The sequence below is a fragment of the Volvox carteri genome, assembly GCF_000143455.1.
Source record: "Volvox carteri f. nagariensis unplaced genomic scaffold VOLCAscaffold_93, whole genome shotgun sequence".
NCBI classification, from domain to species: Eukaryota; Viridiplantae; Chlorophyta; class Chlorophyceae; order Chlamydomonadales; family Volvocaceae; genus Volvox; species Volvox carteri.
The window spans coordinates 277,641-302,578 of NW_003307636.1; the positions used below are offsets into that span (position 1 = coordinate 277,641).

At 57.8% G+C, this 24,938-nt stretch overlaps 1 protein-coding gene across 1 annotated transcript; it reads left to right on the forward strand.

Moving 5' to 3' along the window:
• Window positions 1-7: 7 nt before the first annotated feature.
• VOLCADRAFT_108127 (uncharacterized protein) lies at window positions 8-24,831 on the forward strand (the record flags this gene model as incomplete). The annotated part of the gene is made up of 30 exons (XM_002958376.1): window positions 8-156; window positions 553-988; window positions 1,308-1,432; window positions 2,881-3,060; window positions 3,200-3,419; window positions 3,722-3,826; window positions 4,177-4,409; window positions 4,728-5,022; window positions 6,612-6,873; window positions 7,282-8,047; window positions 8,386-8,638; window positions 8,756-9,038; window positions 9,210-9,732; window positions 10,743-11,316; window positions 11,653-11,727; window positions 12,074-12,193; window positions 12,624-12,722; window positions 13,860-14,141; window positions 14,707-14,859; window positions 15,388-15,984; window positions 16,474-17,154; window positions 17,573-17,686; window positions 17,949-18,054; window positions 18,530-18,681; window positions 19,548-19,740; window positions 20,951-21,012; window positions 21,591-22,544; window positions 22,935-23,020; window positions 23,400-23,760; window positions 24,281-24,831. The coding sequence occupies 30 exons, from the start codon at window positions 8-10 to the stop codon at window positions 24,329-24,331; spliced, it is 8,490 nt and encodes a 2,829-aa protein (XP_002958422.1). The 3' UTR covers window positions 24,332-24,831.
• Between the last annotated feature and the right edge of the window lie 107 nt (window positions 24,832-24,938).

Sequence of the window (24,938 nt, forward strand, 5' to 3'; positions counted from 1 at the left end):
TTTCAGCATGTTGACTCTCGGCGGGCACCGACCTGTGAGAATCCGGGTGGGTTGCGCCGGCGTTTACCATGTGGCGCGGCGCGCACGGCGAGGGCTTGTTCCATCGCACTTGCCCCTGAGGAGAAGGCTGCTATTGGAGGCAAAGCGTGCCGGAAGGTAAGGGCGTCACGGCTGCAAGCGATGGCGAACACGGCGGCTGCTGTCGGCGTCAAAATTCGGTCGTGTGTTTACTCACACAGCGAAATTTTACGAAATTTTTCGGAATTTTATAAGTTTGCTTGCTGCATCAACAACGGATTATCGTGTCGGCTTTTAAACTACTTTGACCGGGCGAGTGTGGCTGCATCGCAAAGTCCACGCCCGGCTGCTTTTACGCCCCACTTGCTGCAGCGAGGCTCAGACTCTGGCCGTTTCGTCAGAGCGCTCGGCTCCCATTAGATCTGCCGCCTATGACGCATCCCTTTCACTTAGTCATGTCATTTCTTACAGCGCTATTCCATCGGCCGTGCCTTAACCTGCCTGTCCATATTCCTACTCTCACCAAACCCGCAGATCCCCAGCCGCTGGCCTCAACGACAGCGATGACGAGTCCGCAGAGGCGTCACAGGCCCGCGGCCCCCTCCCTCCTGACGGAGCGGACGACCTGCAATTCTGGGAGGCCCAGCTGTCCCAGTTGAGCTTTCGGGAGTTGCAGCTGGAGCTCCGAGACCGCGGCCTCAGCGCCGGCGGCCGTAAGGACGAGCTTGTTACACGCCTGGCTGAGGCCCGGCTCCAGGAGAGCATGATGGCATCGGACGGCAGTGAGGAGAACCCCGATCAGCAACAAGAAGAACAACAACTACTACAAGACGAGGAGGACGTGGAACTAGACGAGGGGGAGCTTTTGGATGCCGTACTGGACCGTTTGGAGGAAATGCCGTACAATGATCTTCGGCGGATGTGCGCGCAGCGGGGCCTCGACGTGTCTGGCAAGAAGCCCGATTTGCAGGTACGAGCACGGTTGGTAGTTGGGGGTTGTGTTAGGTGCGTGCGGTTGGAAACAACCAACATTTTGGAACGGTTGCGGCATTTCCTCCTTGGGGGGATAACAGTTGCTACGATGGTTGGGGGCACCTTGCTCTCCGCTCTCTTGCCTTGCGCCGGGGGTTTCTGGCGGCGCACTGCATTGGCTTGGTTCGCCAGGTTCTCGCCGCGCTGGTCTGACCCTTCATGTTTTCCTCGGCTTGGCGATTTGGACTTTGCCTCCTCCAGACGGCCGTGTTGTTTATTTGTTGTGAACTATTTTTAACACCTGGTCTGGTCTGTAGGAGCGGCTCGCGCAAGATTTGCTGCAGTCCGGGGAAGATCTGGAGCCGCTTTTGGGTATCAGGAACGTGGCCACGGAACTACCAGGGGAGGAGGAGGAGCAGGAGGAGGAGGAAGAGGTGCCTGGGTGAGCGGGGTCGACCGCACAACGCGGCAGGGTGATTAGGAGGAGGAAGACAGGGATGGGGGGGGCTCGGTTGGGCTGGTTAAGAGCCGTGCATGTTCTGACAGGGGGCATGTGCCGTACAGGGGAGGGCTGTATGGGGCCGGCTACGTTGTGTTGGATGGCAGAGCCGGGGCAACGCTGCAGGCAGCAGTACGGCGAACACAGGCAGCAATAAGGCCCTCTTAATTAGGAACGAGGAGGGCAGTTTGGCAGTGTCGTTTCTGTCGCTGACGCTGCTATGGATCGTTTCGGCGAATGGTGATGGTGGCGTTGATTCTGGCGAAGGAAAAAAGGGAAAGGTCAGGAACGTTGTTTAAAAGGGGGGTTCCTATGCTTTCCCAGCCTGCCCATGCCTGCTCTCCTGGCTATTTCTTTTTCCTCGTTATCAGTTTCCTCGTTATCCTTGCCCGTCTCCTTCCGGGCGGCCATTTGACCCGCTGTGCCGATTTCTTCCTAAACGGCCGGTGGGATGAAACACCGCCACACAACGAAACACGAACCCCAGCGGCCGCACCTCATCCCTCCCCCCTTCGTTGGGGGACCCCCCCCGGGGCCGGGCTCCATTCCGTTGCCTGCGTTCTGGGGGGGGGGCTGCGGGGACGGACATGACACTTCCGAATTCGTCCTGCCTAACTGCTTGGCTCCTCATGCTGCTGGCTCCTAAACCCCTGAAAACGCAACTGACCACAGCGACCATCACCCACAGCCACATCCACATCCATTGCAACCACCGCAACCAACTGCCTTGTGCACCTACTACCGCAGCCACTAGGGCAGCCCCATGCATCTTTGGCGCGGTGGGGCCTTCAGCGACCTTCCCGTCACCACACCACTGCAACGATAAGAACAACAAGAATAACAAACGAACATGAATATCCTTTAGGAGAGGGCGCAGGCGCCCATAAGCACGGGCGCGGCGTAACTCTGGAAGGGCGGGGATGGCAGGGTCGCTTCCTTCTCCCTGCCGCCATCTGAGCGCGTGGGGGGTGTGGGGGGGTCCTGCCTGTCCGATACCATGTGCCCTCTCACCAGCTGACTGCCGTACGCCGTACAGCAACCTGAATCCGTCTCACTTTGCCCCCGGACCGCCTATACACCTTCCACGGGTCGGGGGTCATTCTTACCGGATACAGCAAGATGCATTTATTTCTCCTTTCTCTTGTGTGTATCATGAAATGGCGGGAAATAATTTAATTTTTGTGGATGTTTAAAATACAGACCTCCTTTCCGTTTTTCTCTTGCTGTTATTTTTGAATGGCGATTGAATGTCTTGAGAGCGCTGCAAAGTGCGTACGTCCTTCCGCAATCACATAACCGCCGCTGGGAGGGACGTTTTGTTGTTTTTCCGCTCGTCGTCATCGCCCTATCACCTGCCAACCTTCTCCTCCACTTTCCCCTTCGTTTCGCAGCTCTTCTCCGTCCGCACTCCCCGGTCTGTCCGACGACCCCGCCTCGCTGCTTCCGGAGCTGCTTCCTTTGAAGGTTTCGGAGCTGGCCGCCCTCCTGCGGGACTACGGAGCTCCCACCCGGGGCAACAAGCAGGAGCTGGCGATGCGGCTGGCGGAGTGCATGGTGGCGGAGGTGAAGAAGTGAGTGGCATTTTTGAGTGGTTTTCGACCTGCGATGGGGCCAGAGAGAGGCTGAGGGACAGTACATCATATTCTGCGTCTACAGTCCTACGTAAGCTAGGTATCGGTAATCGGTTCCGTGCTGGTGTTGCTGCTTTAGGGAGATTGGTGCTGGTCGTGGAGGGACAGTGCCTTCGCGGCAGTACGACGATGAGGACGAGCAGGAAGAGTACGACGAGGGCGAGGCTGAAGAGGAGGAGGACGTGGTGCAGTTCGACCCGGCGGCGATTTCCCCTTCAGATCGCAAATTGCTGTTGGCCGAGATATCGGGGCCACTTTATCGACAGAATGTGAACATGACACGGCAAAAGCTGTTCAATGTGGGTTTCGATATGGTAATCTGGTATGGGATCTGGTACCGGCTTTGGTGTGGCTCTTGGTTGTGACTGCGCCCTGTATGGATTCCACTTCTGTTTTGCTTTGTGTATGTATATCTATCTATATATTTGTGTTTTTTTGGGGGGGCCCAGGCCCTTGCGAGCCAGCTGCATGTTTGTCTGTATGTCTGTTTGAGAATAACTCTTTGGTTCTGATAATGGTTATCTCATGGCGTTGTCTTATCCGCCCCCTGCCTTCCTCCCCTTTTCTTTCCTTCCTCCTTTTCCTAACCCCCTTTGAACAGACTTTGAAGCAGTTGCAGCGCAACCCGAGCTACCAGTCCAAGCCTGTGTTGTTGGACCAGCTGGTCCGTTTCCAAGCAGAGGAGAAACTGGAGGAGGAGATTAGGGTAAGGTGGGGCTTGGATCCAGCGAAATTCAAATCTTGAAATCCAGCTGTCTTTCGCCAATAGTATCTCCGCGCTGCGTTACCTTGTTATGAAATGAAATGCAGGAGCTCCGTCCGGGTATAAAATCGCCCCAGCTTGTCCTCACCCAGGCAAATGTGACGCCTGCACGCTCGCCGATAGACGTGACGCTCGTATGGACAACTTCCCGTGGATGTGTGTCTGCGTTGTTGGTCGTGTCCTTCCCGCCACCCCCACCCCAACCACCTCTTTCCGCCTTGACTATGATTTTCACTCCACTCAATACACTCCACTCCTCACATTCTCTTCTTTGCGTCCTCGTTGCACCGCAGGACGCCCAGCTTGATCCCGCCGCCGCGCGTCGCTTACTGGACCGCTTGGAGGCGTTACGGTCACAACCTCCAGGTTCCTCCACTCAGGCGATGGAGGGGGAGTCGGGCGACACTGGCGCTGGGTCGCCGCCGCCTCCCAGCACCATTGATTACGACCAGATCGCACCTGTGGATGTACGGCGAATGCGAGTGGAAGATCTTCGCGATGCACTAAGACACTTTGGCATGGACAGGTGAGGTGCGGTGCAGTGCAGTGGTGGTGTCTGGGCTGGGTTTGGTTGTGGTGTGTATGTGTGTGTGTGGGGTTTTGATCTAGAATGGGATTGGCTGCTGTAGACATGGCAGGTTGGGGATAGGGCACCCTTCCTCCTCATACTCATATTTATAGTCACCGAAGTAGCTTCGTCTGTCCAGTCTCAACACGCATTTTTTGGTGATTTACGTGGACCCCCTGTCATTGTGTCTCGAGCCCAAACCTAACCACCACCCTGCCTTCCGTCTTCACCCCGCCGTGCATTTCCTAACCCGGTTTTCTTCCCCTGAAAGCGTAGCTCCGGAAACAAGTACGACATGCAAGAACGACTTCTCGTGTATGTGACTATGCACGGCAAAAGCCGAGGTCGCGGTCGGCCACCTGGTCCTGGAGCCGCTGCTGGCGCGGCTGGCGGTGGTGCCGCCCTCTCGACCCGCGACGCCGAACGCGCAGAGCGCGCCGCCTCAGCTCGATTAGAGGTGGTCTTGGGCATGTCTGTTCGGACGTTGCGCGAGGAGCTGGACAAGCTGGGGCTGCCCACTTCGGGCGATCGCCTGGAGTTGCAGTCCAGGTATTTGGCAGCTTTACGAAAGGTGCGAGCGGTTTGGTTTTTTAAGGGTTTGGTGCTGTATGTGGGGAATGAAATGCTTGAATGTATGAATGAAATGCTTGGGCTAATGTTACAGTGGATTTCTGACAAAAAATAACACCGGTAGTAGTAGCAGCAGTAGTAGCAGCAGCAGTAGTAGTAATAACAGTAGCGATAATAGCAGTGGTAGTAGTAGTAGCAGCAATAGCAGCAGCAATAATGGTAGTAGTCTAGTAGTATTAGCAGAAGCTCTGCGTTTGTGTAAATCACGCTCGCACTCGAACTCAGCCCCTGGGGCTGGTTTTTGTACTTCGTTGTACGGCACTGTTTGATGCATGTTTCGTACTCGCGCCCCAAGCACCCGCAGCAGTAGCACTCCCTGGACTACTGTTTGCGGGAAATCTCTTTAAGAGAAGGCGCCACAACAACCGCCGTACTAACGGTGGTCATTCAGTAGATTATCCGTGCGGCCGCTCTGTGATGCACACCACGGCCCTCGGACATGAGCCTGGACGAACAAATACATGCGAGTCACCATAGGGCCCCAATCCCCGTGCCCGTGTCATGTGTACGAACGTTCGCTTACCTTTGCTTTTCGCTACTGCACATGTTAACGTGTGTTGCAGTTTCTAAGGTTGCGCGACCCTTCCCCCAAAGAATTTAACTTCATGGCTCATACATATGGGCCCTGAAGGGGCCAGGCAAGGGCCATTGTTCCGTGACACGCGTCCCAAGCACCCGCAGCAGTAGCACAACATGACTAATGCTTGCGGGAAATCTCTTAAAGAGAAGGCGCCACACTAACCGCTATCGGCGGCCATTCAGTAGATTATCCGTGCGGCTGCCTAAATGCTATCCGGCCCTCGGACATGAGCCTGGACGGACAAACTGACACTCAAGTGTTTTACCACAGCCCCTTCCACATCCTCCCTGGCCTCCCCCGAAACGGCCGCACCACGACACGCCGATGCACCCACCCACACGTACCCTCCCCTTTTTCCCCCGTCGTACTCTTGCATCTCCTTGCGCTATTGCCGTACGAAACAATTTGTTTTCCTTAGCTTTTCACTATATCATTTTAAACACCTTTTGGAGTTGCGCATCCACCCTTCTCAACCGGATATGTGAATGCATGTATGCATGTTTGTTTGTGTACCTCCGTTTGTATGTCCAGAAAGATGAGGAGGCCCGGGAGTTGTCCACCGAGCTCCTGGTATGTCCTGGCGTTACGGCTGTGTGTGTGTGTGTAGGGGTGGTTTATGCGTCGGGCGAACTACGACATGAGCCAGAGCTGGCCTTGTCTGTTTACTGCTGTTTTCCCTCTGATGCTGCTATTGATTATATCCTCCTGCTGCAGCTGTTGGCCATTAGCTGCACCTCCGAATGCTGCAGTTAAGGAGCCTTCTTAAGGATACCACCGCTCGCCTGTCTTCACGAGCAGCTGTGTCTTGAGCACTATCGAGCTGCTGATGTGTTTCTTCTCCGGCCTCCTCCTCCACCCTCCTCCCCTGGTTCCGTTGCTCGCTGATTATGAAAAGAAATATCTTCCCTCCCGCCCGCCCCTCCTACAACCTACTTACTGACCGCCCACAGACCGGCACACAAGCAGCTTCAGACGCTGGTGCTGCCGGGGCCAAGGACGGGGCGGACGTAGCTGCTGCGGAGGCAGCAGGCCTTCCGCCTTTGGTTTCGGAGGCCGAGGCTGAGGCGCGTCGGTTGGTGGCGTTGGCGGAGCTGCCCGTGGAGCAAAGGGCGGCGGCAGTGGTTTCGGCGCTGATGGGGGAACCGCAGCGGTTGATTACGTTGGGCATGGAGGCGCCCGTTGATGTGGCCGTGGTGGCGGGTAGCACTCCAGGTGGGGGGGAAGGGTGGGGTGGGGTGGGGTCTTGGTACATGTTGATAGTGCCGGTGGTGATGAAGATTTGTGGGTTGGTCTTGGGGGTTAAATTTCAATATTTTCTAGAGCCTGTCCCTCGCCCTTAGCCGTGTCGCGACTGACGAGTGACAAACAAACGAAGGCCGTTATGTCTGCCGCAGCTGCAGCTGCAGCACCAGTTTCTTGTTTCTCGTTCCTGTAGCATTAAACTAGCTTAAGCAAACTTGTTTTCCAAACTTCAATAAATGTTTGATTTTTAGCTTGAAAAGGAACTTTTTAGCATTGGAATGTATATATACATATATATTTGTCTGGTTATATGACGTGTATCTGTACGGTCGAGTACTTGGATCTAAGTGCCTGCCATGCGTGGTAACGCTCCTGCAGGCCGCCTGGACCTGGCCCAGCGCTCCCTGGAGTCGGCGCGAGCCCTCCTTGACCACTTGTACACCGCCCACATGCCCTCCCCCATGGACCAAATGGTAAGGCCCCAAAGGCCAGAGGCGGCGGAAGAGGAGGCGGCGGAAGGAGAAGCGGCAGCAAACACACAGGAGGCAGGCCGAGATCGCCGCAAGACCGGAAAAAGCGGCCCGAAGGCGGCAGTGGAGATAGTGGAGGAGGAAGACCAGCCGGAGCTGGATGCGACATTGTCGTACGCGCCGACGGCTGGCGGCGTCGCGCGCCCGCCGCAGGGCGTGGTGGTGTCGGTGTGGTGGCTCGATGGCGCGACGGGCCAGTCCACGCTGCTGTCGCCGGCGCAGGTGTACGCCGCGACGGCGGCGGAGTTGGCGGCGGGATGCCTGCCTGCTGTACACCGGGAGCTGCTTGCCGTACCGCCGCCGAGTCCGCTGAGCTTGGACGTGCCGGTGCTGGATGGACCCGTGCAGCCCACGGCGGCGGCAGCCGCCTCCGCCAGTGGCGGCAGCGGCGGCGGCGGCGGCGGCCCTGTTTTTTTCCCCGACGTGTCTTCCTTGGCCGCACACCTTCGCGGTGCGGCGCATGTGGTGTTCCCGTCTGTGCCGGTGGGCTCGGAGCTGTACGGATCTCTGCAGGGGGCGCTGCAGGCGGCGGGAGTGCCGCATGTGGGCACGGGGGCAGAGGCGGCGGCACTGGCTCATGACCGCCTCGAGTGCGTCTGGGGGCGTGCGTCCGCGTGAGGGGGTGCGTCCGCGTGGGGGGTGTTGTTGTCGTGGGGAAAGGTATTAGTACTTGGGGTTTGTCGAGTCGACAAGTGTCAGAAGCTCCCCTCGTAATCCCCCTCATTTGGATTTGTGATGTGGTTTGGAAATCCCCCACCCCCAGGGCGGCCTCTCGGGTCGCGCGGGAGAGAGTGTTTCGTGTGCTCGGTGTTCCTTCACTGGTACGGCAGTACGGCATCTGCAAGGCAGCGTCACACGCAAACCCCCCTTTGACCGCCTCATTTGCGTCCCCTGTCCATGTCCAACTCATACTCGTCCTTACTGATTCCTGCTCGGATGTTTTGTACGACAGGGTTCTTCGTCGGTTGGAATCGTTGTCGTACCCTGTCGTACCGCAACTGGAGGTTGGCGTGGCGGATGTTGTGGTGGCGGTACGAGAAGCCGCAGCGCAGCCGCAGCCGCCGCCAGCGGCGGAGCAAGGCGGTGACGACGACGACGACGAGGAGGAGGAGGGGGAGGATCCCGAAGATGAGGCGGCGGCGCTAGTGGTGGCGGCTGCTGCTGCGGTGGTTCGCGACAAGGTGTTGGCCTGGTGTACGGAACAGGTAAATAGCTAGTGGCTCGCTAGTTTGTGTTTTACTACCTTTTTGCGTGGTTTGATTGCTGCCCCTTCGTCCCCCAATCCACCCCAATCGACCTTTTTCGTCTTCTCCTCACGTCAGGGTTTCGATCCCGAGCGGCAGCTCTTTTTGGTCCGTCCACGTCACTCGCTGAGTTCGCCTTCAGCGGCCGACGCCGACACCGCACTTGGCGTTGAGCGAGTGGTTGAGTTGCTGAGCGCACCGCTGACGGAGTCCGTACTAGAAGCCTCCTCCTCCACCTCTTCCTCCACCTCTTCCCGGTATCGGGAGTCGTTGGCGCTGGAGGCGGCTTCAACGGTTGTGTTGGAGCCGGCACCGGCTTCCACTTCGGCTCGCTTCATTTGCACCGTGGTGGAAACTCCAGGTGCGGCTTGATTGGTGGGTTTTAAGATTGGTGGTTTTTAAGATTGGTGGGTTTTAAGACAGAGGCGGGTGCGGGAATGTATGTTAATGTGGATATTGTGGATATGTTCAGATTTGCGCCACAACGTGCCGGGCCCTGTGTGGCCCCTATGTGTGTGCTGTTCCTTTACAGATGGTCCTGTGGCGTTACTGCCGAGCGAAATCGAACTGTACGACACTGAGATTGAGATTTTGAAGCACAACGCTGATATGGCCGAATGGGCGGCGCTTCGTGAGGGCGCCGACGATGACCAAGTGGCGGCGGCGCGTTCCGATTCGCTCGCGATCGAGCCGGAGTCCTGGCGAGCGGTATTTGACCCACGGGTCACTATGCCCGCTATTTCCTCTGTTCGTCTCCACACGCCGCCACGCTTCAGTCGCAAGCTAACGCATGCCGTACGGCATGCCGCGGCTCGGTTGTTTGGCGAGCTTGGGTTGCGAGATGTGGCGACGGTGGAGGGTTGGGTGGACCTTCCGGCACGGTATGCGGATACGGTCGAGGAGACGATGGGGGGCAAGGGCGAGGAGGTGGATGACGTGCCGACGTTGTACGACCCGGATCCGTTTATTTTGGCGCGGATCGCGGAGCAGGAGTTGGAACGCATTGCGGCGGATCCCGCCCCTCTGGAAGAGTACTACGACTACGGCAGCAGTTGGTAGGTAACCGTTTCCGTTTTCGGTTGCGTTTGTTACCTCCAATATCAGCAACACTGAAGGCCTCACGTGAACACAGCCAACATCGTCATGCTCTCAGCCACATCGGCTCTACTCGGGGCCGGGGCGGGTGTTGTTCGGACGGGGGCTGGTTTGCTCTCACAAGTCTGATGTGTTCGCACAACCCTAGTTATTTGGGCGCTCTGCTGGTGTGATGGTGCTATGAAAACATCTTGTTGAACACACATACATACACACGTACAGACAGGTCGCGAGAGTGTTGTCGGGGCTCGGTCTTGCGCCGCTCTGTGCCCCGCCAATTAGTTTTGTCGACCCACACTGATCAGGGGCCCCGTCAGGGGCTCGACTGGGATCCATGGCCACACCCCGCCGCGGTACGGCATTTATGACCATCCGACGTGGCGGTACTTGGGGTGGCGCTGCCCGTACAGTTTTCCTAATACCCTTCCCCAAACTAAACCCCTCAGCAGAAAGGTAGAAGTAAATGTTACAGAGAGGTGTTCTCAGTATAATAAGGCTTGGCGACAGAACTCCAATCCACCTCCCCCCGGACCTCCCTCCTACTTTGGTAGAGTGGGTAGCTGTTCGTTAGGACGGAAAATACAAGCGTCGTCTTTTTACCTGGTCATTACTCACATGGCGGCGTTGACGGACTGCCCATTCCCGAAAAGAAATGTCTTGTGTCTTGCGGCCACGTGCCGATGTTTCCCTCGATGCCTGAGAGCTTGTTGCCCCCCCTCGGTAGTCTCTCCTCATCCCTCCCACCCACCCCGCTCGTGGTTCGTCTTTTGCCTCACCCGCAGCAGCGCCCTCAGCGCCGTCCAGGATCAATTCCTCTCACTTTGCGCACTGATATGCCAAAATCTTCAATATGTGCCCCCCGTTCCGTCCCGTCCCGTCTTAGTCAATGAAACCTGCTGGCCTAGTGCCCCTAGTTACCTTGTTCCCTCTTACGCAATCTGTACCTGGGGCTACCTGGCACGTCCTACAGGCATGCGAACCTGTCGGTGTTTAACCCGGCGATTCGGCTCAACGGCGCCACCAACGGCGAGGGCGCTACCGTACGATTCGCTGGCGTGGCGGTGGACCTGCCGCTTGACGGCCGCCACCCTGCCGTACTGCAAGCGGCGGAGGTGGGCCTCCCGCATGCTGCCTTGCTCCGAAACCTCGCCAATAATGCCCTGCGGCGGGCGGCTGTGGCAGGCGACCGCCGGGCGCTCGTCCCATCGGAGCCGTACAGGTCGCCGGAGGAGGCGCAAGAGGCGGCGGCAGTGGAGGCGATCCTGGAGGCGGCGTCAGCGGAGGTGCCGCCAGCGGCGGAAGAGTGGGCAGGTCCAGTGGAGGAGGTCGAGGAAGCGGAGGACGGCGCTGAGGGGGCTGCAATGCTGAAGGAGGTGGAGGAAGCGGAGGAGAGGGCGGAGGAGGAGGAGGACAGGGTGGGGCTGGCGGCGGCGGCAGCGGCGGCGGCGGCGGCGGAACCCTTGGAGGTGGGACCGGAGCCGCTGCAGCTGCCAATGCCGCCGCAGCTGCCGCTGTACCACACTGCCGTACTACAGCACCTGAGGGTGAGTTTGGGGGGTATGGTACGGCAAAACACGTGGTTATGTGGCGGGTTGTAGGTAAGCTAGGTAGTGTGAGATGCATCTCCAATTTGTGGGGAGCGTGTGTGTGGAGGCTCGACCTCTGACCGGCGCGACCTCTGGGCCTGGGGCTGGGGCTGGGTTATCCGTTGGGGGGTTAGGTTCATGGTAGGCTAGCCTGGTGGCTGGTGGGCCTGGGGCTGGTTGTATGTCTGTATGGTTTCAATGACATTGGAAAGCGACTGTTGCTGCGTTGTGTACTGCTACAGCTGCTGTTACTGCCACTGGGTCTCAATGCTGACCGTGACCCGGCCCTTGCAGGAAGCTGACGAGTACGACATGTGGATCGAGGAAATGGATCCGGATCATTGGGAGGATGCCGACGGGCCAGCAAGGGTGAGCGGGCCAAGGGGGTTGTTGGGGTTGGGGTGTATGTGTTTGTGCGTGTGTGTTTGTGTGTAAACTTGTGATGTTAGAAACCCTAGTGTCCTTAGGGGAGGGAATACCACAACCACCACTACAACCACCACCACAACCATCAGCACCACCATCGCGCCACCGGCCGCCATCGTTTTCCTGCGTCATAATTTCTCCCCTCGCACGCACACCGCACTGCGTGTCGCCACCATAGCGTTTCACCCACCTAACCGCGTATGTCGGTCTGTATGTGCGAATGATGATGATGATGATGATGATGATGATGATGATGATGATGATGATGATGATGGTGGTGCCCCTTCAGGTCCAGATGATGGCCGACGCTGTGGAGGAGCAAATGGAGGAGGCAACTGGCCTTCCAAGAGGGGTAAGGGGAGGTAGGGGTGTTGGGGGTGTTGGGGAGCTAGTGTTGAGTTATAGGCGGGTGAGTGTTCTTGTGTGTATGTATATCGTGTGTGTTTGGAAGGCTTGTGAGATCCCAAGTGGTGAAAATTTGTTATCCGTTTACCGTTTACCGTTTCTTTTACCGACTTCTCAACTGGACATTACTCCTGACGGCGCCTGACCGCCCGTTCCCTCGTGTCACATACATTGCACGTGGCTGGGTTCCGTCGTGCGTGCATCCCCCCTTACAATTGTAGTGGGAGAGGAGGAGCAGAGGGAGAATGGACTGTTGATCATATCGTTCCTCCACCACTCAGCCATCAGCCCCTCTTCTCCAACCCCCCGAGGTGCTTCCTGACCCGCTTAACTCCTCCGCGTCTTTCACTCACCCCTGTCATCGCTCACCCCTCCCCTCTTCCCCCTTCCGCATTTTCATCGCCCTGGGGCGGGCTGCTGATGCTCGTCCATAGTACGGCAACGACCCCAACCCTGTTGCGGCGGACATGGTGTCTGCGGTGGCTCTGGATGGTCACCGAATGGCGCTCGATGCCGCCGTAGATGCATTGGGGGTGGGTGGGACGGGGGGAAGGGAGGGGGAAGGGGGAGGGGGGAGGGAGAGGGGGGGGAGAGGGGGGGGGAGAGGGAAGGAGGGAAGGAGGGAGGGAGGGAGGGAGGGAGGGGGGAGGGGGAAGAAGGAAGAAGGAGGGGGAAGGGAAGATCGAGGGGGTATGGTCAGCAATCCGGTAAGCGGATCCAGGCCCGCGTTCCAAGTCATCTCTCACCTTCATCAATGTCATCCCGGCTGTGATTTATATAGCTGATGATATTTAACCACCACCGGGGATTAAATCCAAATATATAAATTCGCATCATAACATGCGCGCACGCTCATCCACAAACTTATGTAGACATAGACACAGTAAAGCACAGTAAGTTTGGAGCGGCAAGTACTCGCCGCCATGGGAGGGGAGATGAATCGTATGGATGCATGTTTCGTACTCGCGTCCCAAGCACCCGCAGCAGTAGCACAACCTGACTAGTGCTTGCGGGAAATCTCTTGAAGAGAAGGCGCCACAACAACCGCCGTACTAACGGTGGTCATTCAGTAGATTATCCGTGCGGCCGCTCTGTGATGCACACCACGGCCCTCGGACATGAGCCTGGACGAACAAATACATGCGAGTCACCATAGGGCCCCAATCCCCGTGCCCGTGTCATGTGTACGAACGTTCGCTTGCTTTTGCCTTTCGCTACTGCATATGTTTACCGTGTGTTGCAATTTCTAAGGTTGCGCGACCCTTCCCCCAAAGAATTTAACTTCATGGCTCATACATATGGGCCCTGAAGGGGCCAGGCAAGGGCCATTGTTCCGTGACACGCGTCCCAAGCACCCGCAGCAGTAGCACAACATGACTAATGCTTGCGGGAAATCTCTTAAAGAGAAGGCGCCACACTAACCGCTATCGGCGGCCATTCAGTAGATTATCCGTGCGGCTGCCTGAATGCTATCCAGCCCTCGGACATGAGCCTGGACGGACAAACCGACACTCACCCGCTGTTTTACCACAGCCCCTTCCACAACCTCCCTGGCGCCCCCCCTCCGATATGGCCACACCACGACACGCCGATGCACCCACCCACACGTACCCTCCCCTTTTCCCCCGTCGCACTCTTGCATCTCCTTGCGCTATTGCCGTACGAAACAGGATTTCGGCGACACGTTGTCCGAGATTATGAGCTCCATGCCGCTAGACGAGGCGTTGGAAGCGGATGCCGAAATTCCCCTGACCCGCGTAAAGGAGTTGCCGTACCCAGACGAGCGGCTGCCGGACGGCATCGACGGTACGGCAGCCGATCCTCGTGTCGTGGCAGCCTGGCAAATGGCCGCCATCTGCGAACTGGCGCGGCGACATGGCTGGGAGGCAGTGGAGGCGGTTGACGCGGAGGAGGAGGAGGCCGAGGCGGCGGCTGCGCGCGCTGCAGCGGGGGTAGGTCAGGCGTCCCAGGCAGGGGGTGGAAAAGAGGATAAGGGACGAGGGGACCAGCTGCAAGAAGAGGAGGGATATGTCCGGGGATATGTCCGGGGGTGGATGTGTCCATTCGTTTCTATGGAGATCTTCTCGACAGCTCCTGACCCACTAGCACTTCGTCATAACTGCTGCCAACTGCGCCAACGAGCCCATTATTGCCTTCTTTCTCATCCCCCAACGGCCCCCGCGTTTGGAGACCTGGCGCCGTCTTTTCGGGGTGTACCTGAATCACCGCTGTGTGGAACCACATTGCCCGACCTGCACCTCCCTCCTTACCTGCCTGGCCGCTGTCCAGCTGTAGGTAGAAGTGCTTAGGGTTTGGCAGCGGCTTCGCCACGGGCACCATTCCCCCCAATACACCTATATTCATAGGGGATCTTGGGGGAGATGGTGTTCTCATGCATGCAGTCCCTATAGTGTAACGTGGCTTTTCTCTGGGACTTCAGCAGGGGTTTCCTCTGTTGGTTTTGAGTTGATTATTTTCGTATTCCGTTGCCGTTGCCGTATCCCGGAACCTTGTTAGGTTCCGGAGCCCACTCCGGAGGAGGAGGAGGCTGCTGCTGCCGCGGCTGCCGAGGAGCAAACCGTGTTGGAGGCCATGTGTGACAACGACGACGAGGTGATGGAGCTGAGGACTGGGCTCATTACTCCGGTGCAGCTGTACCTGCGGTTCCGGGTGAGCTGCCCAGCCCCAGGCTCCCTGGTCCTTATTTAGTTGTTGTTGTTGCTGTTGTTGGTGGTGGTGATAGGTAGTGAGGGAGCGTGGGGTGGGGAAAACAGGTGGAGGGAGGGCGGAGGAGGAAGAGGAGAAGAGGTGGTAGCGAGGTGGTAACGAAGAGGAGGAATGAGAGATGCAGAGGGGGGAGGGGGGTTGGAGGCGGGTAGGGGGAAGGTGGGGAGAAGGGTGAGGGCTAGGGACAGTCTCGCTGTCGGGTTTGTTTGTGTCGTCGTGCAACGGTGAATGAACACACACACACATACATACACACACGCCTTCCCCTTTACCTTCGTCTTTGTCTTCGTCTTCTTCCCTTGGGACGAAGGAGGAGTTTCAAATTTTGGACACCGGCAGCTCAGTTCTTGTTTCCTTGCATATCTTGATTTCTTTTCATCTTTTCATCTTCACGGAATCCTCCCGAATAACACCTCTCGCTCCTTATGGAGTTTTAACGGACCCCAACAACCGTACAACAACACCGTACAGGAGCGTCAAGCTCGCCGAGCTCCTACCTCACATCCTCTCGCACTTGCCGGCGGTGTCGCCTCGGCATCCGCGTCTTCCGCTCCTTCCTCCTACTCTGCTGGCGCCGAGGGCGAGTTCGAGTTCGAGGAGGGTGAAGAGCTTGAGGGCGAGGCTGCCGACGAGGACGAGTACGAAGGCGAGGACGAGGAACAGCTAGGCGAGGATGAGGAGGGTGAAGAAGGAGAAGATGAAGATGAGGTGGTAGAGGCGGCGGGTGAAGTCCAGGTGTTCCTGCCTCAACCCGAGGATGCGGTGGCTCCGGAGCCGGGCAGCGAGGCGGCGGCGGCGGCGGCCGCCGCGGCGTCGTTTGGTTCCGCCAGCTCGGGACCTGGCCTGGAGGGCCCTACGGCGTACACTTGGAATTTGCCGCCTGATGATGCGGTAGAGCTGCCGGTGTTTGCGAGTGCCGGGCTGACGGCGGCGGCCATGGCGGTGCAGGCGGCAGTGGACGGGGAGGAGGGCAGTTTGGCGCGGCAGGTCGCGGCGAGCGCGAGGGAGAAGCTGGACGGTGAGGAGCTGGAGGCGTTGGCGATGATGGAGCTGGGATTCGAGGCCACGGTGGGTCGGGGGTTTTGGGTGTTTTTGTTGCGGTACGTGTGTCTGTGTGTATGTCTGTGGAGTGGGTTTGGGACCCGAAGTGGGATCGAGGGACGGCTGTCCTGGGTCGCGAGTAAATGAACTCCTTTCCTTCTTGGGTAGGTGGACTGCTTTCCTTTACTACAAGTTGGTTGGTTCGTTTGTCGGTTAGTTGGTTGGCCGTCATTCTTACCATTACGCTCGTTTGTCTTTAGTGTGATGTGTGTATTTATGGCGGGAGAGCATGTGTTTCCTTGTGCCTTCCCCCTCCTCCTCCCCCTCCTCTTGCCTGACATGGTTTGATTGTGTCGGTTTCATAACCTCTAAACAAAACATACATACCAAACGACACTTGGGTGCAGGCAGCAAATCGGTTTGCTTCTTGCATCACATGGCTGCAGCCATTCCAACCTCTGTTTCCCCCCCCCCCCACCACCTCACCCCACCCCGTACAAACCCTATTTCCAACAGCCGGTGGATCGGGACTCGGAAACCGGTTTACCAGTTATTGCTGCCATAGGGCCCTCCATGGACGGCCTAAATCAGGAGCTCATCCTGGATCCATTCGGAGGCGGACTGGCGGAACTGCCCACATTCCGGCCGCTTGCAGCTGTTTTGTCGGCGGACAGAATCGAACCGGCGACCTCTCCATCCTCAACTGCTACTGCTGATGGGTTGGACGACGATGAGCAGAGCGGCGGGCGCGTGGGATTTGTAGATTGGGAGGATGAGGACGGGTTTGCGCACGGGGTGGCACGGGCCGCAGCCGCCGCGTCGTCGACGGCGACTGTACGGCGTGTCCCGGCTTCCACTGCCGACGACGACGTCGCCGGCGGCGAGGACGACGACTACAACGCCGACGACGCTGACGTTGCTGATGTGGACGCCGACGTCGCCGACGAGGAAGAGGAAGAAGACGAAGAGGAGGAGATTACGGATCATGGGCAGTATCATCACCCCACGGTGCCGTTGGTTGCTGAGGCGTTGGCGACGGGTGACTTGGCGGGTGCGGAGCTGGCGGCGCTGGTTCCCCCGATGAATCCCACCCGTGTGTGGGTGGTGGTGGGCGGTGATGGTCACTGGGGTCGCGAGGCCGGTCTACTGGCGGGAGCGAATGTGATCTCGAAGCTGTCCAAGTACCAAGACCTCGTGGTGAGTGGCGGAGTGTAAATGAGCGGGGAGATGCTGGAACGTGGAGGGAGGGGAGGGGAGGGGAAGGGGAGTAGGGAGGGGGAGGAAAGGGGAGTAGGGAGATGGCGGGATAGGTCGAACTAAGTGGGGGACATATGGGGGAGACAACTGTAAATGTATTTATTTGGTGCATGGTGGTTTTCCCCATAGTCTTTTTTGCTGCTATAGCGATCTATTACCGTAAATGTATAAATGGCATGTAGATTTTTATGTTCAATTTCGGCACCTGATTTTTTCCTCAGCTTTCTCCGCCGTTTTCCTCATACCTCCCCCCCTTACCCCGTTTGTGGTTCGTCTTCCCCCCCCCCTTATTACTCCCCTTCTTGCCCTGGCAGCAGCTTAAATCGTGTGTGGTTCGTCTTTCCCCCTTCCCTGCCAGGTTGAGCCCTTCCTGCTGGTGCCCTTGGGGGAGGGCCGGGACACGGAGGCGCGGAGAGCCGAGCTGTTGCGACGTCGTACAGAGTTCATAGCGGGGCTGGGCATGGACCCGGAGGTGGGGCGGAAGGGGAGGAAAGGGGGGGAGATGGACGGGCGCTTCGACTGTGGGGTTACGCCGGGTGAAACACGACGCGGCGTGTGGGTTTTGGGGTTGGGGAGGAACAACTGTCACTGCGTATCTGATTTCAACTGTTTGCTGCTTGTGTAACTTTTGGTTTGTGTTTTTGTTCCACATTCCGTCACCACAGATACGCCCCTTCTCTCCCTCCTAACCCCCCTCCCTCCTAACCTCCCTCCTACCTCTCACCCCCCTTCAGGAGGACCTGCCCCCGTCTATGTCGGTTGATTTGTTGAGGGTGACTCCGCCAATGGAGACGGGGAGGCCCGAGACGCAGTGTATCTACGCGGTCACCCTGGCCACAAGTAGGGAGGGCGGGGGCTGGGGGCTGAATGTGTCTGTGTGTATAGGGGAGGGAGGAGATACGGGGTTGGAGAGAGCGTGCTGCAGGCTCGTGGCTTGCTGAGATTTGAAACGTTACAGATTTGAATACTGTTATTATTTTTGTTCTCATTAAAAGTAAAAGGCCTATTTTCTACTCTTAATTATCAGCAGTAGTGTTTTTACATTTAGGGTTTTAACTTGTTGCTTTTCCCCCCTCCTACCCCCCGCTGCTGCCAGCAGCAACCTAGCTGTACGACTTGATGCCCTTCATTCACACCGCACCTGCTTGCGTACCCCATCTCCCGCCTCCTTACCCCCGGTCTCCCCGCTCCCTTTTTCCTCTTGCATAGCATTCCCCCTTCCCCTTCTCGCCTTTCCGTGTTTCCGTTCCGTGTTCCTTATTTCGTCTTGTTCCGTTTTGCTTGTTTTGTCTCGTCTTGTTTTGTCACCTCGCAGTTTCCCGGCCAAGTGTCCCGGAGGCCCTTTCCTCCCTGGAGCGCACTGCCGCCCGGGAGGGCGTGGCCCTGCACGCCCTCAGCGAGATGCAGCGGCAGCAGCGGGCGGTGCATTGCGACGTGCAGGCGGAGCTGGCGGCGGCGGGATTAGAGGTGGGCGGGTGGGGGGGTGGGGGGGGGTTCTTCGTATGCGGTGTGGAGTATGATATTAGCGGTGGGAGGAGGAGGGTGCGCGTTGGCGGTTTTAAGGATGGTGTGGACAAAAGGGGGATGGTGGTTGTGGAGTGTGGGGAGGTGGAGGGGTTGGAGAGGGCTGTGTTTCTTGCCGTACCAGTGGACTAGGACGTGTCACGGTTCATGGCAAAGCTTGCATGGAATGTCTACATCTGCTGCTCAAGCCCCGGCATCGTCAAGACACGAACACATACACACATACATACAGACAGACAGACAGGTCGCGAGAGTGTTGTCGGGGCTCGGTCTTGCGCCGCTCTGTGCCCCGCCAATTAGTTTTGTCGACCCACACTGATCAGGGGCCCCGTCAGGGGCTCGACTGGGATCCATGGCCACACCCCGCCGCGGTACGGCATTTCTGACCATCCGACGTGGCGGTACTTGGGGTGGCGGTGCCCGTACATTTTTTAAGACCTGCCCGTACATCCTCCACCTCACTACAGTTGTCCCGTCTATCACGTCTTGGATCCTTATCAGGCATCCAGGGCATCGAAATAGCGGGTTGTGCGGCACTGATATTATCTAGCGTAATCATGCAAAAAACAATGGAAGCGAACACTGCACAGTCTTTTTCTCTGCAAATGTTTTATTACATTTGCTCCTTAGCTACGTGCCGCCGCCACATAACATCAATTTGCAAAGATGGGAAATAGTTTGGAACTCGGTTGGACTTTCCCACCTCGACGCCCTGTGGGTCTTTCCTGCAGCAGTTGATGACCCTCTTTGCTACTTGCATCATCACATGACCTCCTCCCCCCTACCCCTCCCCCGCCCCCCACCCCCAGGGTGTTGCCTCCATGTGGGATGACAACGTGCTCGGTCAGCCGGGGCCCCCGCCCGCCCGCCCCCTGGACCTGGATACCTTCGCCGAGGACGCCCGGCGGGAGGGCGCGGTGGTGCTGGTGGCGGGGCGGGGGGAGATGGCGGAGTGCGGTCACCTACAGGTGCTGCTGGAGCTCAATGGGGTACCCTGTGTGGGTGAGTATGGGCGGGTTATGTGTGTATGTATGTGTGTCTGTCGGGGTGTGTGTATGTGTGTGTATGACAGGTGAAATTGAGGGGGGAAGGCAGCTTGGTATGGGGGAGGGGGGTACTGGGTGTGTGTGTATGTGTGATATGTGGATGGGGGAGACATGGCAGGGGCTGCCAGGGGTTGGGGACATTGCATTTTGGGGAGGAGGACCTTTACAGACGGGGGGACGTGTTTGTGTGTGTGTGTGGGGGGGGGTGTATGGGTGGGTCTGTCACGTATTGACCCTGGCCTGACGCTAGCTAGGGGCACCTAACCGTATAATACCCCAACGGGGAGTGTGGTGTGTGGAAGGGTGGTGGTGACCCTAAGACTCCCGGGTAACCACCCGGGCAGATGGGTGGGGAAGTGTGTTTTGGAGTGAGAAGAGGCGAAGAGATTGGCGTCGATGCAGTTTTGACGACTCCACCATTAGCACCGACACCCCCGTCCTCGCGATATTACCACCACATCCAGCTATAGCAGTAGTAGCAATAGCAGCAGTAGCAATAGTAGCAGCAGCACCAGAAGTAGCAGCAGTAGCAGCAGCAGTGTAAGCGGCATTGCCGCCCCCACCCACAGTCGCCTCGGTTCATCTCCTTGCCGTTCTCAGGGTCGCTGCACACAGAGCGGGGGCGGGTGGGCGCTCTGCTGGTGTGATGGTGCCATGAAAACATCATGTTGGTGTACACACATACACACACGTACTCACGTACACATACACACGTACAGACAGGTCGCGAGAGTGTTGTCGGGGCTCGGTCTTGCGCCGCTCTGTGCCCCGCCAATTAGTTTTGTCGACCTACACTGATCAGGGGCCCCGTCAGGGGCTCGACTGGGATCCATGGCCACACCCCGCCGCGATACGGCATTTATGACCATCCGACGTGGCGGTACTTGGGGTGGCGGTGCCCGTACAGTTTTAAGCCCTGCCCGTACATCCCCATCGCATCTGGCTCTCATGCATCTTGCCTCCCTCTCTCTCTCTCTTCCTCTCCAGGAGGGGATACCGCCCCTCGGTGTGCCTCAACACGTCACCACGTTTGTTGCTTTTTTTTGGACGTTGGTTGTTATTTCTTATGACACTCTCTTCTGATACTCTCAGCACCGTGTTCCCCCCGTGTACTGTGTTTCCCGTGTCGTGTCGTGTCGTGTCGTGTCGTGTCGTGTGCTATCCAGGTCCTGGCAGCCAGCAGATGTCGTGGCTGTGGGACCGAACGGAAGCGGCGGAAATGCTGCAGGTGAGAGACCCACGGGTCGGTCAATTGGCGAGAATGACCCATGGACCTGCATTGGGTTGTCGGGCGAGTGTCCTGCTCGGGCTTAGTACCAGTGAACCGATTGGCCCACGGGTCCCCATGCCTGTCTGAATCCAGAAGTTAATTACTGTTTTTCCTGGATTGGAAAAGCAGGAGCTGATATTATCGCCCCTTCGACATGATGGACGGTAGAATAATGGCTATAAATAAAGTAAAAAATACTTAACCCACATCTAATAAAAATCATTGTTTTAAAGACAAAAATGGGTCTATCATTAAAAAATCGCCAGATGGTCAGATATTGCCGAAATCTGTTTTTCCCCGGGGGATTCGGCATGTCATTTATTTTGGCGGAATTGCGGTTTTATGGGCAAACTAGGTTCTGGGTGTTCGCGCTTTTGTCGGCGTTAACTTTGTAGATCAGTCCGTCCTCGAGTGTCCTCCTGCTGACCCGTGGGTCGGCGAAAGCCTCCGGAGATGATCTAATGCCGACTGCAACTGCATCATGCCATCATTACAACACCTGGTTGGAAAACCCCGTGGCTTGAAACTCCCCACAGGACCTTCACGCTCAGGGTGTGGATACGCCGCCACGTTTCCTGTTGCCGTACGAGGATGCCGCGACGGCGGCGGAACTGGACGAGCAACATGCCGAGGAGCTTATGGACCGGCTCCGATCCGAGGTGGTGGAAGATCCCCCCGAGGGAGTGTCGCTCCTTGTACGACCTGCGTCTGACGTGGCCGGCACTGGCGTCGCGCGGTTACGTTGCGGCGCTGACATTGTGACGTACATGACGGCGCTCCGTGACGGCGACGCCAGCATTCCCGCCGATACGTTGTCGTACCCGCACGGCGAGATTCGGCTTCCGCCGCGGCCGCCGCCGGTGCTGTCGTTTGAGTTGTTTGTTGAGACGGATCCGTTGTTTATGGTGCTGGCGGCACCGGAGGCGGCGACTGCGGCGGCGGGGGCGGCGGGGGCGGCTGGCGGCGCCGTCGCGGCGGGGCTACACAGCAGGCGGGAGAAAGGCTGGGTGGAGGTGTCGTTTACTCTGATGGGTCCGCTGGGCGCCATGAGCTGCTTGCCGCCAGCCATGCGGGCGGCGTTGGTTTCGGAGGCGGACCTTGCGGAAGCATCCGAAGTGGACGAGCAAGCCGCCACGGACCTGGCGGCTGCTCGCAATGCGGCGGCGGAGGCGGCGGCAGCAGTGGAAGCGGCGGTGGCTGGGAGAGCGGGGCCGGATGAGGGTGAGGGAGGCGAGAACGAGGAGGATGAAGGCATGGAGGAGGATGAGGAGGTTGCGGCGTTGACGGAGGCGGCTGTAGCGGCGGCGCAGGCGGTGGCGCAGCTGCCGCCGCCGGGTGCGGCGTCGGGGGAGCTGCTGGCGCATGCGCCGTCGACGTGGTTGGCTCCCCCGCCGGAGGAAGCTCTGACGGCGGCGGCTCTGGACGCGGCGTGCAAGCGCGCGGCGTTAATAGCTGACCGACTCGGACTGCAGGGGTTCGTGCAGATCGAGGTAAGTGCACGTGGCTGCATGCCGTACATGTACGGGCTGCACTGGCGGGTGGCTGGCAGCACAACACAATATCCATCCATTGTGTTAAAGCATCGATTTAGGGTTTGGTTTCGGAGCAGGTTGGCGAATAAATATGCAAAATTGGGTTGGGAGGTGTATGTATGCGGGTAGTAGCCCTGTCGTTGGGAAGGGTGCACGGTTATTCCGTCCACAATACATGCACATTCGCACGCACATCACATGCACACACACATTGACATACGCATTCACACGCACACATCCACAATCTTAGCAAGGAGCTAATTCTTTATGACCCTTCTTTTCGCTCCCTTGCCCCCCTCCTCCCTTTCACTCTCTCCTCGGACTTCACAACGGCGCTGCTACCATAAGGCCTTTGTGGCTTCCGACAGTGGCGAGCTGGCAGTGTACGACATCAACGGCAGTCCCGACCTGGGGCCGGATAGCCCCATCTGGAGGTACGACAACCGCTCCCTCTGGCTTTAAAGCCTTATGTGTAAGGTGCTTTTCCATTACGAGATTTGCTTACTGTGTTTTGTTGCCCCTGGTTTTTGTGTTCTTTGTCTTTCACTGGAGCGCGCGCGTGTGTGTGTGTATGTGTGTGTGTTGGGCTCCAGTAGCCGTGCAAGCTGTCTGCATGTGTATGTATGTATGTATGTATGTGTGTATGTATGTATATATATGTATTTATGTATGTATTTGTATGTAAGACCCACCCACGCACGCTTAACGCCGGACTAAACCTCATGCCTGCCGTGCGTGTTCCTCACCTCCAGTCTTCGTACCCCGCAACCCAACACGCGGTTCCGTTCCCGCTGCCACCACCTCCCTCCGCAGGCAAGCCGCCGCCGCAGGACTTCTGCCCCAGGACTTCCTCCGGGAGCTGCTGGGACTGGCCATCCAGGCGTCCACCTCACCGGAAGGCGTTCGGGCGACGTACGAAGCGCAGTTAGAGGCTGTGGAGCGGGAGGGCTGGGATCTTGACGAGGACGAGACGTACAACAGTCAGTACGGCGTGGACGACGAAGAGGGGGAGCTGCGTGCACGCGGCGATGACGAGGACGATGAGGATGTGGAAAGCGAGGGGGGCCGGGGTGGGCTGGGCGATGAGGGGGATGGTGAGGAGTATGATATGTTGGGGCAGTTAGAGGAGATGCGGGCGGGCGCGGGCGCGGAGGAGGAGGAGGAGGGCGGGGACGTGGGTGACGGCGGGGTTGGGGGCTCTGGAGCTTCGGCCTCAGCGAGTGCCTATGCTGGGGATGAAGGGTTTTTGTATTTTGACGATGAAGAGGAGGAGGAGGCTGGTGGACGAAGAGGGCGAGGGGGGGCGGCGGCGGCGGGCGGGGGTTTTATGGGTTTTGACGAGTTTAGCGGCGGCCGGGGGAGGGGGCGTGGGGGAGGTTTTGACGACCCGGACTTTTAAAACTAGTGACCCTGCTGGGATTCGAATTGGGTTGGATGAGGAGAAAACAGCATGACGTTGTTAAGCTTGGGTTTCGCATTATTGGGAGCGTAAGGCGCGTTACTTTAAAGCTAAAAGGCCCTTGCTTTTTCCAATAGGAGTGTTAGGTTAGAGATTCACATAGCTGGCTTGGGAGTGAAGGGAGTCAGAAACGTGCACAGGATGAAACTAGAGAGACACCTAGCTGCTGTTCGTTTTTTCTTTACGACGGTTTCGGTTCCCTCGACAGTCGCTGTGCACCGCGCCGTGTGCACAGGGCTGTTTGGCGCGGGAAGATGGCAAGAGGTTGGGCTGGTTGGGGCCCTAAGTTGCAGCCTCATCAGCCGGCGGCCTGAGGGGGGCCCCCAGCATTGGTCTCTCCTCCTCATCCTCGCACCCACTTAAAACCTAAAACTTTAAGTGGTGTTGTTGCGGCTGCAGCTGCTCTATCAGCACTGGTGCTACCCAGTACAGTATTATACATACAGACATACGTACATATATAGGTCAGGCACTACTGGTAGAGCACGTACTTATGCAACCGGAGATTCCGGAATCGAGACCTGTCAGGGTCGGACAATCTTTCCGATGGTGGAAGTGGTGGAAAGTGCCCCTAGGTGATGAACGGTGGTGACCTGGGATAAAGAATTAGACCTGCGAGCTGACCAGGAATGGAGTTGAGCCGCCGTCGATCCGACAGAGTCCTTTGGATGCCGGTGGTAGGTGCTGAACCTGAGCTATCCACTGAGAAGTTGACTAGGGTGACTAGATGAGGGTGCCCCGAAATACCGGGGAAGGCAGGGTTTCGCCTGGTAGCGGCCACGGGTGAAGATATGGCCCCCTGTCCCCACACATCACACGTACTTTAGATATAGTTTAGATGTACTTTAGATATACTTACGTACTGGCAGTTAGCGAGTGTAGGCTGGCTGAGC